The sequence below is a fragment of the Rhamphochromis sp. 'chilingali' genome, assembly GCF_963969265.1.
Source record: "Rhamphochromis sp. 'chilingali' genome assembly, chromosome: 8".
Lineage (NCBI taxonomy): Eukaryota > Metazoa > Chordata > Actinopteri > Cichliformes > Cichlidae > Rhamphochromis > Rhamphochromis sp. 'chilingali'.
The window spans coordinates 36,820,885-36,838,081 of record NC_137935.1 but is presented as its reverse complement, the minus strand read 5'-3'; the positions used below and the strand labels follow the sequence as shown (position 1 = coordinate 36,838,081).

Sequence of the window (17,197 nt, the reverse complement as noted above, 5' to 3'; positions counted from 1 at the left end):
GGGTGAGGCAAGGTCTCACAATGGTTTTTACCCAAAACCTCTGATGATAATGATCCACACCCTTTTTCACACTTTGGCTCATGCGATGAAGCACATGATCAACAGTGCTCAACAACTCTAACTCCCACCAGGGCTCAAAATCTGGGACTCTCCACCATGTGATGTAACAAGTAGTATAACAAATTACTTCTTCAGAGGAGTAATTAAGTAACTTACTGCATTACTTTGAAAAAAGTGTTCTGTATGTGTAACACTGACTTTTTAAAATAACGACTCAACACTGATCACAACAAAGAGGGAAAATACCCCAACAAACATGCACAAACATTTGACCCACAGCATGCAATTAATCTGCCAGTGACAACCGATAAGGAATCAAAAAAATAAGTGATATCAATAATGGAATCGAAATTCCTAAATCCTTCATTAATCCCATCCCTGGGTGTTATTACACAAAGACAGAGAGGAGATTCCAACCAATCAACAAATGATATTCAAATGAGCAAGGGTGTGAGCACCCCTGTGTCTGTCATGTCTTTGAGAGAAGCGGTTTGTAAAAAATGGCTTATAAAAATGGAAACTGCCGTTTCTAAATGAAGGTGTTTATTATTCGGGGGAAACAAATCCAAACATAGATGGCCCTGTGTGCAAAGGTGATCCCTCCCCTGCCCCATTATAACATAAATTAACTTTGGAAAGCTGGGTTCAGTTTCTCTAGTCACACCTAGCCTTGATTACTGATACACTTCAATCAAGAAATTTAAATAGGACCTGCCTGACAAAGTGGAGTAGACCAAAAAGATCCTCAAAAGCCATACATCATGTCACGAGCCAAGGAAACCCAGGAACAAATGAGAAACAAAGTAATTGAGGTCCCTCAGTCTGGAAATGATTATAAAGCCATTTCTAGAGCTGTGGGACTCCAGTGAGCACCATTATCCACAAAAGGCAAAAACATAGAACAGTGGTGAACCTTCCAAGGAGTGAATTGCTGACCAAAATAACCTTAAGAACGAAGCGAGGACTCATCCAAGAGGTCACAAAACACGCCAGCACAACATCCAAAGAACTGCAGGGCTAACATCAATGTTCATGACAAATTGGGCAAAAATGGCCTTCATGGCAGAGCTCCAAGATGAAAACCATTGCTGTGCAAAAGGAACATAGAAGGTCATCACAGTTTTACCAGAAAACATGTTGATGACTGTATTCTCTATACTGACAAAGACAAAAGTTGTACCTTTGGAAGGTTTGAGTCCCATTACATCTGGTGTAAAACTAACACAGAATTTCAGAAAAGGATCATCATGCCAACATTAAAATAGGGTGGTGGTAGTGTGATGGTCTGGGGCTATTTTGCTGCCTTAGCACATGGAAGACTTGCTGTGTTATATGGCACCACGAATCTTGCTTTCTACCAACACATCCTGAGGAAGAATGTCCGATCATCTGTTTGTGACCTCAAGCTGAAGTGCACTTGGGTTCTGCAGCAGGACAATGATCCAAAACACACCAGGAAGTCCACCTCTGAATGGCTTAAAAAAACAAAATGAAGACTTTGGAGTGGCCTAGTCAAAGTGCTGACCTAAATCCAATCTGAGCGCCTTGAGGCGACTGTTGTTGTGATTTGGCGCTATATAAAACATTAAAAAAAAAAAACAGAATTGAATCGATCAAGATTCTGTGGCATGACCTTAAAAAGCTCCAATGTGGTTGAATTACAACAATTCTGCAAAGATGAGTTGGCCAGAATTCAAAGACTCATTGCCAGTTATTTCAAACACTCTACTGCAGTCAACCAGGTATTAGGTTTAGGGGGCAATCCAAAAAAGAATCCAGCGATTCCAGTGGATTCCAGTGAAACACCATGATTATCAGCATAGTGTACAGTTTAAGCTAAATAGTATTCTACACAGCTCACTACAAAGTTGTGAAATTGGAATTAAAGTGCACTGATTGTACCACCAAAACAATTCAACGGACATGTTTATCACGATTGTTTTTCACCAGAAAAACATTTTTGTTCTATTGCAGTGTAAATGCTGTTAAAATGTTAAGTTACATAATTTCATGAATATATATAGTTTGCGTTGAAATGTCTTTATTTGAAATGTACATGTGTAAGGTGAGAGCTAGTGTCTCGTGAGAATACCCTTAACGAGAGCACACGAGACTTTTCATGGACTGCGAGGGAGCAGATGTCTCTCATGAAGCGATTTAAGCTAAAAGTTTACTAAAAGAAAGGGCAATACAAGGACTTAAGGACCTCTTTTCAGGACAAGCAGCCAACGAGGTATTTGTCATTTGAGAAATGTTTTTTATTTGTGTTTGGACTTAATATGTGTACTGTAAAGTTGCTAATTGTTTGTACTGTTCGCTCGTGACCAGTTCTCACGGCGTATTGGCGTAATGGCGTATCGGCGTACTGGTGATGGTGAAGCTGAGGAGAGAAGGCCCAAGTAATAAACGCCCGTTTCAAAGAACCGACCTGTGTCTGTGTTGTCGTGAAGAGAGCTACAGTGAGAACTCGCCTGCTCAACACGGGTAGGAGAGGACAGGATCGCCGCGGATGACGAAACGACGCGGATCCGGTGCATCACGTCAGATAAGCAGAGTGCATAACGCATATCGGCACAGCATTAACAAGCAACGGTGGTTAGACTGAGTTAAAGCGCTAATTTTCACGTTTAAGATCAGGAGAAGCTCTACCACAAAAGTGAAGTTAAGGTGGTGTGAGAAGTGGTTAAATGTGAAAATTGCAACTAAGGGACTCATCTGTTATTCTTGCTTGCTTAATGTAGAGATTAATCCAATGTGTTTGCATTTATAGTTGTTGTACATCACAAGGTTTATAGAACAAACAAGTAAATATTTAACAAGCTCACAGGTTATGAGTAATTTTGAGTTATACAAAATTTGCTGAGTTTAAAGGGCACCTTATGTGAATTTTAAAGGGGTACTATACTGATGTGAAAACTTGAAAACCTTTAGTAATGTAAATGATAAGGATTTAAGGTATTTCTAAGTACATTTACACTGTTATTGTATATTTGTGATAAGGTGATTTTTGTTGTTCTTGTCTGTTTGAAACTTAAGTTCAGTATTGAAGTCAACAGTGTGTTGGAAGACTCATACATACATTTATGAACCTTAATTCAAATTAAGTTTATTGCAACTTTCACTTACACATAGTCCAGAAGAAATCTAGTTGAAGTTTAATAGCTGCACAATCACACTGCTATAATCTCAACATGTCTAACATAAGCAGAGAGACCTGCCATAAAGATGCTGAACAATCCGCTCAAGCTGAAGCTACTGTCACTGAATCTGCAGCAGAACTAGAGGGGCTTCGAAGAAGTGAGAGGGCGCGTACCCTAACAGAAAGGGGAAGAGCATACCAAGATGAGAGACTGAAGCACATTCAACGCAAATACAAAATCATCTATGAGAAGTGGAGGTGTCATGCACGAATAGGCAAAGAGTTATTAAGTGGTGATGCTTCTAAGGATGAGTTAACTGAGCTTATTGAGAACATCAAAAGCACCTGTTCTGATGTAAAGGTGGTTTATGAGGAGCTGCGTCAAGCGCAAACCCCTGAACCAGACCTGCGGCGCAGGGTTGATACATGCATGTCATTCTCAGAATTTATTATTCAAAGAGCAGAGAGACAGCTTAAAGGTCATGAAGCAGATAAAGATGAAGAGTCTTGGCCTGATGCTGGATCTGTTCTAGGCTCAACAGGTTCTGTTTCTAGACCACTGTCTCGTCAAGGATGTAGTTCTACCCACTCTAGCAGCCACTCTGTCAAAAGAATAGAGGCTGTAGCTGAAGCTGCTGCAACTCAGGAAGTCTTGGCAGTGTTGGAGGAGCAAGAAAGGGAAGAAACAGAACTTCAAATGTTAGAGGCTGAGAACCTAGCCAGACAGCAAGCAATCCAAGATAAACGTAGAAAACTTGCACGCCTAGAAGAAGTAAAGAAGCTAAATGCTGCTAGAGCTCGAGTGAGGGTCTATGATGAAGCTGAAGAAAACATAGAAGCAACTGATTTGTTGTATGGTAGTGAAGTACTGCCAGAGCTTAGAGTCGCTGACTCCACAGTACTTCCAGTCACAACCCATTCTCTCAATGCATCAAGTCCCCCATTTATTCCTCAATCCCTAGCAGTCACAAGTCAAGCTCCTTGTCCACAACAGCTACCTCAGTCTCCTCCAGCCTCAGTGTTGAGGCCTCAAGAGCAGAATAGCTTAGATCTGGTCAATGCACTAGTAGAAGCTATGAGTGCAAACCGGCTCCCAACACCAGAGCCTGGGGTGTTTACAGGAGATCCCTTGAAGTTCAAAGACTGGCAACTGTCCTTTGAAACATTAATAGAAAGGAAGAACATCCCAAAGAATGAAAAACTGTATTACCTAAGAAAGTACTTAGGTGGCACAGCAAAGAAGGCCGTGGAAGGATTTCTTCTATTGGGCACAGAAGCAGCATATGACTCAGCCTGGAAGCTTTTAGAGAAACGTTTCGGAGACCCATTCCTAATTGGGAAGTCACTCAGAGACAAGCTGCATGCATGGCCAAAGATAGGTTCTAAGGATGCTTGCGAGCTAAGAGAATTTGCAGACTTTCTCAAGAGCTGTGAGGCTGCCATGTCTCATGTCAAGATGCTGGAGGTCTTGAATGACTGCGTTGAGAGTCAGAGGATTCTGCTGAAATTGCCAGATTGGTTGGTTTCCAGCTGGAATCGCAAAGTGATGGAAGTCAGACAAGTGAAAGCTGAGTACCCACCATTCAAGGTGTTTGTTGACTTCCTATCAAAGGAAGCAGATCTTGCTTGCGATCCAATTTCCTCAATACAAGCACTTAAGAGTGTTGAAAGCGAGAAACCAAGGCATCTACGAAGCCAAATAGTTCAAGCAAAGACTCTGACCACAACTACAACACAGAGCAGTATTACATCATGTGTTTTCTGCAAAAGGACAGGACACATCCTAGACAAATGCCGAAGTTTCACAGAAAAGACAGTTCAGGATCGTGTTAAGTTTGTACACACAGAGAAGCTTTGCTTTGGATGTTTGAAGACCGGTCATCACTCAAGAAAATGTGATAACAAAAGCACGTGTGAGAAATGCCAAAAGAGACACCCAACATGTTTGCATGACGATAAGTTCAAGGAACGTCAAAGGCCAATCCACCTAAATGCAAGTGAAATTTCAAAGGACAAGGCAGACACCACAGAAAGGACCGCAACAGCCACTTCCAACAGAGTTATTCAAGAGGGTCTAAGCACACGAACATCTTCTATCTTGCCAGTCTGGGTGTCATCTATTAAGCAGCCAGATCAAGAACTGCTAGTTTATGCACTCTTAGACACACAGAGTGATACCACCTTCATACTAGATGAAGTAGCTCAAGGCCTGAACACAAACAGAGAGAATGTCAGTCTGCGACTGTCCACAATGTCTGCCAAGTCGACAGTTATTCCATGTCAGAAAATGACAGGTCTACAAGTGAGAGGATACAACTCAGAGAAAAGGATTCCACTACCACCTGTTTTCACAAGAGAATTTATTCCAGTAAACAGGCTGCACATTCCTACCTCTGAAACAGCTCTAAAATGGCCACATCTAGAGCAACTGTCAGAAAAGATTCCACCACAGTTGAATTGCGAAGTAGGCCTTCTTATAGGCTACAACTGTCAACGAGCCCTCCTCCCAAGAGAGATCCTGTCTGGTGACGAAAATCATCCATATGCGCAGCGGACTGATCTGGGCTGGAGCATTGTTGGTTGCTCACATTCAGCAAGCGACAACAGCGATCCAATAGGATTCAGTCATAGAATCATAGTACGACAAGTGACACCAACTGTGCATCCATCAGTTCAGCTAAAGAAGGAAGTGCACTTTGCGTGCAGGACTCAAGTCAAAGAGATCAACCCACTTGACATAATTAAGACTTTTGAATCAGATTTCACAGATCACTCAACAGATGATAATCCAGTTTCTCAGGAGGACCTCCTCTTTCTGTCTAAAGTGAAAGCTGGAATAAGACAGAAGGAAGATGGCCACTATGAACTTCCGCTTCCTTTCAAGACAGACAAACCTAATCTTCCAGACAATAAACAGTGTGCAGTTCACAGGCTCAGCTCATTAGAGCGTCGACTGAGGAGAAATGAACAATATTACACGGACTATGTCAATTTCATGAATGAAATCATAAGTAGAAGAGATGCTGAGAAGGTGCCACAGTCTGAATTAGACAACCAGCCAGCATGGTACATACCGCACCATGGTGTCTACCATCCCCACAAGCCCGGGAAGATCCGTGTGGTTTTCGATTGTTCGGCACGCTACCAAGAAACCTCTCTAAATGACCATCTCTTGACAGGTCCAGACCTGACTAACACATTAGTTGGTGTGTTGTGTCGATTTAGAAAGGGTCCTATAGCCATAATGTGCGACATCGAAAAAATGTTTCACCAGTTCCACGTTGCAAGGGAACATCAAGATTATCTCAGGTTCCTCTGGTGGGATGGAGGTGATTTGGATTCTGAACCCTCAGTGTACAGGATGAAGGTACACCTCTTTGGGGCAGCTTCATCCCCCGGTTGCTCCAACTTTGGACTGAAATACCTAGCTTCACAAGGCCAAGGCAAGTTCAGCAAAGAAGCCATTAAGTTCATCCAAAGAAGCTTCTATGTAGATGATGGCCTGACAAGTGTAAGGTCGACTGCTGAAGCTATACGCCTGGTAAAGGAATCAAGAGCTCTGTGCAAAACAGGAAATCTACGGCTACATAAGTTTGTATCCAACGATGAGAGTGTGATTGCAACAATTCCACCACAAGAATGTGTTCAGACCAAAGATCTAAACATGGCTCTAGGAGAACTTCATATCGAGCGAGCACTTGGAGTTCAGTGGTGTGTTGAGGCGGATGAATTTCAGTTCAGGGTGGTGGTAAAAGAAAACCCACTGACAAGGAGAGGCGTTCTCTCAACTGTTGCCTCAGTCTATGATCCACTAGGTTTCGTGGCTCCATTCCTACTTATCGGCAAACAGATTCTTCAAACACTGTGTAGAGACAAGGTAAGCTGGGACGAACCTCTCCCCGAGCACATCCAGCCACAATGGGAGTCATGGCTCAAAGATCTGCCTCATTTGGCAGTTCTAAAGATTCCAAGAAGCTACCTTCCATCAAACTTTGGTGAAGTCTCACTATATGAGCTTCACAACTTTTCTGATGCAAGCTTCAAAGGGTATGGTGCATGCTCATACCTTAGAGCGGTGAGTGAAACAGGACAGATAAGTTGTTCACTTGTCTTGGGGAAAGCAAGAGTAGCCCCTACCAAACTAACAACCATCCCAAGGCTTGAGTTATCTTCAGCTGTGACCTCAGTCCGCATTGGTGATATCATTAGAGGCGAGCTGGAGATTGAAAATGTGCAAGAGTATTACTGGACTGACTCAAAGGTGGTCCTTGGCTATGTGAACAATGATGCTAAAAGGTTCCAAACATTCGTGGCCAACCGCATCCAGCGAATAAGATCTAGCACAAAACCTGAACAATGGCGACATGTCAACTTTGAAAACAACCCAGCTGATGGAGCCTCAAGAGGATTGACTGCAGTTCAAATGAAAGAATCTAGCTGGCTGAAAGGACCCAACTTCCTTTGGCAGCAAAATCTCCCACATGAAGTGGGAATGGTGGGAGAAGTTGAGGCTACTGATCCTGAACTTCGGAGAGCACATGTTCATGCAGTTAAAGCAAGAGAACAGAATCCAATGGTAAACCGTTTAACTAAATTTTCTGACTGGTCCAGAGTGGTGAGAGCCATTGCCAGGCTCAAGAGATTTGTCAGAGAGTTTAAGGGATTTCAGTCGAGAACTAATGAGTCGACTAATCTTGAAGAACGAAGAGAAGCAGAGATCTTCATCATCAAACTCGTACAAGAAGACGCTTTCGCTGAAGACAAAGAAAATAAGAGGCAAGAAGGAACACACTTTGAGCAGGCACAACAGGCTACGCCAGCTGAATGCTTTCCTGGACGAAACCAATGTTCTTAGGGTGGGAGGACGGCTGTCTCAGTCAGCCTTACACCATGATGTAAAGCATCCTGCGATTCTTCCGAAAAAATCTCATGTGTCAGCTCTGCTGGTCAAACATCATCATGAGCTTATACACCATCAAGGAAGGGGCATGACCATGAACGAGTTGCGCGCAAGCGGAATATGGGTCCTAGGATGTGGAAGTGTGGTCTCCTCACACATTTACAAGTGTGTAAAATGTAGACGATACAGAAGAACAACTGAGGTTCAACAAATGGCAAATCTACCAGGAGAGAGAATTGAGACATCTCCCCCCTTTACTTATTGTGGGCTTGATTGTTTTGGCCCCTTTATTGTGAAGGAAGGAAGGAGAGAGTTGAAACGATACGGATTGTTATTCACCTGCCTATGTTCTAGAGCAGTTCACATAGAAACCCTTGACGATTTGACAACAGACGCATTCATGAATGCACTTCGATCATTCATAGCTATTCGAGGACCCGTGCGCCAGCTAAGATGTGATAGAGGCACAAACTTTGTTGGTGCTAGAAAGGAGCTTTCTGAATTGCTTGAAGGAATGGATCAAGACCGTACAAGGGCGCTTGGTTGTGAATTTGTGCTGAATGTCCCATCAGCTAGTCATATGGGAGGAGTTTGGGAACGCCAGATTCGAACAATCCGAAGCATCCTGATAGCTATGCTCGACAAGTCCGCCAGCAGACTTGACACCACAACTCTAAGAACGTTTCTGTATGAAACAATGACCATAATCAACAGCAGGCCACTAAGTGTCGAGCATCTTCACGATCCTACTGGTCCGGAACCCCTCACTCCCAACCACATTCTAACCATGAAATCATCTGTAATTCTGCCACCCCCTGGACAATTCTGCAAAGAAGATCTCTATCTGCACAAAAGGTGGAGAAGAGTGCAGTTTTTGGCCAATGAATTTTGGCAACGATGGAAACGAGAATACCTGCTAAACCTCCAACAACGACAGAAATGGCAGAAGCTGTCACGAAACTTGCAACCAGATGACATTGTAATATTAAAGGATGACAGTGCACCAAGAAACCAGTGGAAGCTTGCAAGGGTTGTGGAAGCCCTGCCCAGCGCAGATGGCAAGGTGCGAAAGCTAAAGCTTCTGCTCAGTGACACTACTTTTGATAAGGGAAAACCAATCACTAAATCAGTTTTCCTTGAGAGGCCTGTTCACAAAGTAGTTACATTACTTGAGGCCACCTAAAACACACGTAAAGCTAAATGACCTACACTTAAATGTACACTCACACATCACTTCCTTATAATTTTCATTGAGGAAAATCTCTCATTTTAAGTCAATGAGTGATTTTGGTGGGAGTGTAAATACTGTTAAAATGTTAAGTTACATAATTTCATGAATATATATAGTTTGCGTTGAAATGTCTTTATTTGAAATGTACATGTGTAAGGTGAGAGCTAGTGTCTCGTGAGAATACCCTTAACGAGAGCACACGAGACTTTTCATGGACTGCGAGGGAGCAGATGTCTCTCATGAAGCGATTTAAGCTAAAAGTTTACTAAAAGAAAGGGCAATACAAGGACTTAAGGACCTCTTTTCAGGACAAGCAGCCAACGAGGTATTTGTCATTTGAGAAATGTTTTTTATTTGTGTTTGGACTTAATATGTGTACTGTAAAGTTGCTAATTGTTTGTACTGTTCGCTCGTGACCAGTTCTCACGGCGTATTGGCGTATTGGCGTAATGGCGTATTGGCGTAATGGCGTATCGGCGTACTGGTGATGGTGAAGCTGAGGAGAGAAGGCCCAAGTAATAAACGCCCGTTTCAAAGAACCGACCTGTGTCTGTGTTGTCGTGAAGAGAGCTACATGCAGTGTATGCAGATCAATAACAAGTAGCTCAGAGAAAAATCAAAGCATTTGCTTTGAGAGAACGGTCAGGTATTTCTTTGCTGCTGGTGGCACTAAAAAGTTGGAAATCACTTCACTCAGTGAAAACAGATTTACTAAAAAAAAGTGGCAGACATTTTAAAATTGATGTGTTTTTGATATGTGCATATGTCCTTCGACTGTATGTAAAATGACTGTAATATCATTACACATAGGTTCTTGCTGTAGTGTGAAAACAAGCGTATATAATAATGTGGCAGAGATTTTTAAATTGAGACATCTGTTTGTGGTACCCATATTACTCTTGTTCCTGTAAAGTGAAAACAGCTGCATCTCGCCTCTGTCAGTGCGCCCCAGGGTGGCTGTGGCTACAATGTAGCTTGCCATCACCAGTGTGTGAATGTGTGTGTGAATGGGTGGATGACTGGATATGTAAAGCGCTTTGGGGTCCTTAGGGACTAGTAAAGCGCTATATAAATACAGGCCATTTACCATCTAATAAAGTTGTTGGATATTGTAAAATTAATGTGTTGTTAACCATACTGTATATTATTGTATGTTATTGCAAAGTTAGACACTTAGAAAGACAAAAATAAACACTCATAATAACTAGAATAATAAATCTGACAAATAATAATAATATCCAACCATAAAATAATAATAATAATAATTCTTGGATGCTATTGCATTGGCACACTAAATAATAATAATCAGAATAATAAATCAGACAAATAATATACAGTATTTCTTGATGCATGCTCAATCATCCAGATAAGGAGATTCCAAAAAATTAGGAAGGCTTGGTAAGGTTTATGCTGCACATCAACTTTTAAATGTCCGCCATTACTGATGAAAATCTCAAAATCTTAGAAGAACTGCAGCCACTTCCCACTCTCTCTGAATGGTACTCATAACCATTGATCAATGGTCATTCCTCAGTGATCAATAGCAGTTGACCAATGGCCTTTGATAGGTGGTTGCTGATCAATGGTCATGACAATTTGCATATTAATGATCAAGAAACTGACCTGTCAGCCCATTGTTCGCCAGTGGTGCTAGTTTCATTCATCATGCAAATGTATGTTCATAAGGGTGGGGAAACCTGCAGTCAGCTGAGACTGAAGAAGTCACTTGGATGAATGACGAAACATTTCTCCCACTGAAAGTGCTACGTCCAGATGAACTGAATCAACTTTCGGAAATGCCTCAATACTGAGACTCTCCAACAATTGCACTTAGAACTGAATAAGCTTCTAGGATGAGAGGTGAAACGTCTTCAAGAATTACTTAGAGAAGTCCAGAACCTTTTTTCCCAAGCTCCTTAGACAATGCCTCAGTACTATTGTACTGGCACACTCAATAATAATAAAGATTGGGATGTCAATACTGTGAATGCTTTGGGACACTCAAATAAGCAGATACAAAATGGTTTTTACATTGCATGCTCAGGCACCAATCGTAGACAGAACTGACACAACAGGGTCCTATTTTTAAAAACCAAAAACCAATCTGTTTGAAGCAGATACTGTCTCAACTACTGTTGATAGGTGCATACTGGTATCCAGGAAACATCACACACTAACACCATACACAGGATGTGTGGTTAGTGGCTAATCTAGAAATAATTCATCCAACTTGCCAGCACACATTCTGACAGATACAATATATCTTTACAGAATAGCTCTGTCCTGACTAATTTGAAACCTCCACATTTCATTTTTGGCAAAGGAAATTTTAAATGCAAGGTTTGCTTGACAGCAATTTAAAATGAACCAAAGTCTCTAACAACAAATGCACTCTTATCTATTATTTTGTCAGTTTACTAAATTGAGAAATAAGTAAAGCCAAGTCCTACCTGCGGGCGACATAGTAGAACACTGGATTTCCAATCTTTGAGGTTCCTGCCTGGTAGAAAATGTTGAGGGTCTTTAAGGCTTTGAATTCCTCCTTCTCATGTACTTGATGCCTGTAGAACAAAAAGAAGCGCTGAAGATAGTAAATTAAGCAAATAAAGTTACAACCCAACTGGTAAAATAACAAACCAGTTTTATTTGTTGTTTCTCTATTGTCCCCTTGGCCCTTACTCAGAGGTTTATCAGACTTGTTATCTGACTTAGTGCTCAGTTCAAATAAAATAATTGTTGTGGATGATTTTGACAGCCTCAACACAGCATTTAATCTATTATTAGACTCAATTAGCTTCTCTCAAAATGTAAAAGAACCCACAACAACGTTAACCACACTCTCCATCTAGTTCTGAGATATGGCATGGAAACCGAACACTTAAAAGTATTCATTGAAAACCCTTCGATCATTTCCTAACAACAATAAAATTTACAATAATGGATCACACAGCAGTTGGGAATACTTTTAAATACAGCCGATAGCGCTGTAACTAAACTTAAGGGTATAATTCCTCCACTGTTATCTTCTTTAATGCCATTTGCTAACACAGTACAGAGCAGCTACCTTAACTCGGGTTTTATCCTGGATTCCAGCATGCTGTCTGCCTTAGTTTATGAACACCTTTATCCATGCTATCTGATGGGTCAAGATACCTCATCCTCCTGTTTTGATATTTTGTGCCTGAATCCTTATTTGGCATCCGCAGCATTGCCCTCCTTGGTGCATGCAGGAGTCGGGAATAAGAATCTGTTTTATTGTGCAGGTGGACGTCAACCTAACCCAAATGGCTTGTTTTTAAAGAAGTTTAGTGATTTATTATTCTCCACTATTAAGCCGTTTAGGATTGCTTACAGATGGAAATATTAACATTCACATAGATGATTAGCTCCTGTTTCCAAGTTGTCACCTTGGATAAATTAGATAAACACCATACGCCTCTTAAAGTGTTCTTGTGGAAAAGGTGAGCACTAGTGAAGGAAAATTCAGTTTGTATTCATCCCCTTCAGCAAAAGGATCTTTTCATCTTTTCTTTCAACAGTTCAGTTAGAGATGCACAGGCTGACTGTTTCTCACACTTGGTTACAAATAGAACAGGTAATCCTATGGCGTTATTTGACACCATTAATAATATTGTTACTTCTGCTCCACCTGCTGTCCCACTCTCCTCAGTATATACAGTCCTGATTAAAAGTTTAAGACCACTTGAAAAAAAATCATATTTTGCATGGTTGGATCTTAACAAGGTTCCAAGTAGAGCTTCAATATGCAACAAGAAGAAATGGGAGTGAGACAAAACATTTTTTGGAGCATGCAATTTATCGAAAACAATGCTTAAATTGAAACAGGCTGTTTTATAACTGATTAAAAATTTAGGACCACATGCCTTTAAGAGGCAAACTCTATGCAAAAATGTGAATTCATTGTCATCTTCTGTCAGGTAGTCACGATGGCAAAGGCAAAAAAACATTCCCTTTTGGACCGTGGTCGGGTTTTTGAACTGCATAAGCAGGGTCTCTCGCAGCGTGCCATTGCTGCTGAGGCGGGACGCAGTCAGACAGTCATTTGGAATTTCTTAAATGATCCTGATGGTTATAGGAACAAAAAGGTCAAGTGGAAGACCCAAGAAACCCTTACCAGCACTGAGCTGGAGGATCCAATTGGCTGTTTGTCAAGACACTGGACAATCCTCGACCCAAATTAAGGCCATTACTGGTGCCGACTGCAGCCTCATAATCATCAGACGGCATCTTAGACCGAATGGCTTCAAAAACATTAAAGATCTTAAATGGTCTTGTCTCGTTAAATGCCAGAGACTGAAAGAGAGCACTAAACACGGAAAGGTGAAAGAAAGTTTTATCCTCTGATGTGAAAAAATTTAACCTTGATGGTCCTGGTGGTTTCCAACGTTACTGGCATGACAAGCAGATCCCACCTGAGATGTTTTCTGTGCACCACAGTGGAGGAGGCGCCATAATGGCCTGGGGTGCTTTTTCCTTCAGTGGAACAATGGAGCTTCAGGAGGTGCAGGGGGGGCGAATGGCCACTGGCTATGTCCAGATGTTGCAGAGAGCATCCCTCATGACTGAGGGCCCTCGTCTGTGTGGTAACAACTGGGATTTTCAACATGACAACGCTACAGTACACAATGCCTGCAGGACAAGGAACTTCTTGCAGGAGAATACCATCACTCTTTTGGACCATCCTGCGTGTTCCCCTGATCTAAATCCAATTGAGAACCTTTGGGGATGGATGGCAAGGGAAGTTTACAAAAATGGACAACAGTTCCAGACAGTAGACACCCTTCGTGTTCGCCGCTTGGAGAAATGTTCCTTTTTGATCGGCTGTAAAAAAGCCCGTTTCAGTTTAAGCATTGTTTTCAATAACTTGCATGTTCAAAAAAACGTTTTCTCACTCTCATTTCTTCTTGTTGGATGTTGGAGCTCTTCTTGGTTCCAACCATGCAAAATATGACTTTCTGGCATTTTTCAAGTGGTTTGAAACATTTGATTGGGACTGTGTATGTTCTGCTCGGCCTTAGTGGATCATTGCACTGTTGACTGTAGTATTTAATTACAGTGATTAGAGCATGCTATAGGAATGAAAGATACTGTGTTGCAGTGATTTGAATCATAACTATTTAATAGACTTCACCTTGTTCATTTAAATAGGGACCCCTCTTTAGGGCTGTTCGATATAACGATATATATCGGATGACGATATAAAAAAATCTATCGTTTCATTTTATGCTATCGTTTGTTTCGTGGTGTCGCAAAATAAACTGTTTACGGCAATATTTTTTCATCGTTTTGATGGTCACTGTAGTGGCTATATTCATTTCTCTTTCTCTTATATTTAATATAGCCACACTACGGACGGACAAGCGCCTGTTTTTATGCGCTGTCGTTAGCAACAACGACGGTAAAACCATCGCGTGTCAGCTTGTTTATTTTCCACATAAACCTTTCACAATAAAGCTCAAGATCCTGTTGAGACTTTTCAAAATAAACTGAATCACACGAAAGAGTATGCAGAGTATTTACGGATGAGAAGCAAAGAAGAGCCGTCAGGTGCTAAAAAATAGACCTTAGACTCAAACGTTAGAACAGGCTTTTCCCTGCAGCACGCCGTGTAATAAATACAACAAAAACGGCGGCCGTTACAACATGTGTCTAAACATGCATAATTTCATGCATCGGTTAAAATACTTGACTCCAGGTACACGACACCCAGCTGGAAACACTTCCCGCAAGTCGAGCTGCCCGAGATTCACAGAATTTACAGAAAATGTTAAATTTTTGTGATTTATATCGTTATCGGGACGATAGAGGTCTTATATCGGGACGATGAGATTTTGGTCATATCGCACAGCCCTACCCCTCTTCACACACTAAGGTTAATTATTAAGGTCCACAGGGTTCAGTGCTAGGACCAGTTCTGTTTACATTTACATGCTTCCCTTAGGCAACATCAATAGAAAGCATAGCATACCTTCTACCTACCTGCCCATGAAGCCAGACAGCACAGACTGATTGTCTTAAAGGCCTGGATAACCTCTAATTAATATTTTTTGTCTCTTTTTACATTTATGAAGAATATCCTTTGCTCTTAGACTGCCAGCTTACTTGAAGTTATAAGGGTATTAAAAGCAGAAAGGGGGGGGGGGAAGAGCCTTCACCTTTCAGGACCCTCTTCTGTGGATCTAGCTCTCAGTTTGGATTTGGGAGACAGACACCCCCTCTACGTTTTAGATTTGGTTCAAAACTTTCTTTTTTTGACAGCAAATAGACAGGGCTTAATCAGGTCGCCCTGAATCCTCCTTTACTTGCGTTGCAAAAGGCCTAGGCTGCTAGGGCTTCCCATGATGCACTGAGATAAAAGTTGAAATTGAATACAATGAAAGCTTCCTATAAAGTGTTAATGCATCTAAAACTAAAGATGGACAGACTTACAACCCATAAATGGGAAAAAAGTGCTTATTGAGTCAGAACCATTATGTTGACAAGCTGTTATCAATCTTACCTGGTCATAAACTCCTCAAACTTGGAGCTGGTCAGATTGAGACTAGACCAGTGAGTGTCAGCCACAGGTTTGTGTTCCGGCGGTCCTAGGTAAGCCAGCAAGGTGGCCATCTTGTCAAAAGGTCGCCTACCTACAGCCTTGTGGTCCCTAAAATAAAATTGTGACTCATGATTTAATGATCAAAAATAAAAATGTAATGATTAAAAATAAAAATAAAAAATCTAATTTAATGAAATACAAAATTCTGACCTGTTACTGGATAAGTACTGGCCAATTCTTTCCTGATTATTCCACAGCAGCCGGTGGAGAGCCAGCACATTACCGTCACTGATAAATGACAGACTGTGGTTGACAGAATCACTGGGTGGAGAGTCAGATGCTATGTCCAAGAAAAACCTGGGGCAGAGAGAGAAGATTGCCAGCTCAACTTAAGGTCAGAAGAAACACGACAGCAAGCACTTCACTGATTTAGTTTGCAAAGTTTTTGGTTTGTCTGAACTGTCACATGACCACATAGCTCAGGTTTCCCTGACTACACAAACTCTGTTGATATAAAATGTTTGATTCGTTTGTTATTTTTTTGTTAGTGACTGGTCAAACAACTGATGAACAGTCAGCATGAACAGTCAGCATGGTGGTACTAGTGAGAAGAGAGGGGATCATTAATTGCCACGATGAGTCTGTGATTCATGTCAGGCAGCAGGTGTCAAAAAATTACGACAAGGAAAAGAAAAAAATCTAAAGACTGAAAAAGTTGCTAATTGCCAGAAAGAAATAACATCTGGTGTATCTTTATATAAAAAGCATACCAGAGGTTCTGGGTCTAACAAAAGTATTATATGAGGAGGGTTTCAGCATGTGAGTTCACATACACTGGAGTAAATAATTATTTGATCCCCTGCTGAATTTGTAAGCTTGCTCACTTACAAAGAAATCAACCATCTGAAAATTTTATGGCAGTTTCACTTATCGGAGGGAGACAGACTATAAGCCAAAAATCCAGAAAAAAACGCATTACATAAAAATAAATGATGCATGTCTATAACCCAGCCAGAAATCTGTCTCTCACCGATTGGCTGCATGTTCATGTGGCACACAGATTACCATCTCATCAAATCAGTTACAGATATGCCAACTTGTTGTGTAAATAAAACATGCCTGTCCACAGAATGATTTTTCTCCATTCCTACCTATTCACTACCATGGGCAAGACCCCACCACTGCCCGCCTATTTTCAGGTCTCAGAGCCCTCTCGCACTATGAAAACTAACCAGAAGGTATTTGGGACAGATTATATATTATATTGGCTAATTAAAATATATTTAAGAAACAAAACAAAACAAGCAG

At 41.3% G+C, this 17,197-nt stretch overlaps 1 protein-coding gene across 6 annotated transcripts in view; it reads right to left on the bottom strand.

The window, feature by feature from the left end:
• nf1a (neurofibromin 1a) overlaps positions 1-17,197 on the bottom strand; it is a 135,153-nt gene that overhangs the window by 44,322 nt on the left and 73,634 nt on the right. For all 6 annotated transcript variants that reach the window (XM_080888706.1, XM_080888701.1, XM_080888704.1 and 3 more), the window contains 3 exons: positions 16,100-16,246; positions 15,851-15,997; positions 11,781-11,891 (listed from right to left, as the gene is read on the bottom strand). In XM_080888706.1, the coding sequence (XP_080744832.1) occupies positions 11,781-11,891; positions 15,851-15,997; positions 16,100-16,246 (405 nt within the window). The remainder of the gene's footprint in view (positions 1-11,780; positions 11,892-15,850; positions 15,998-16,099; positions 16,247-17,197) is intronic.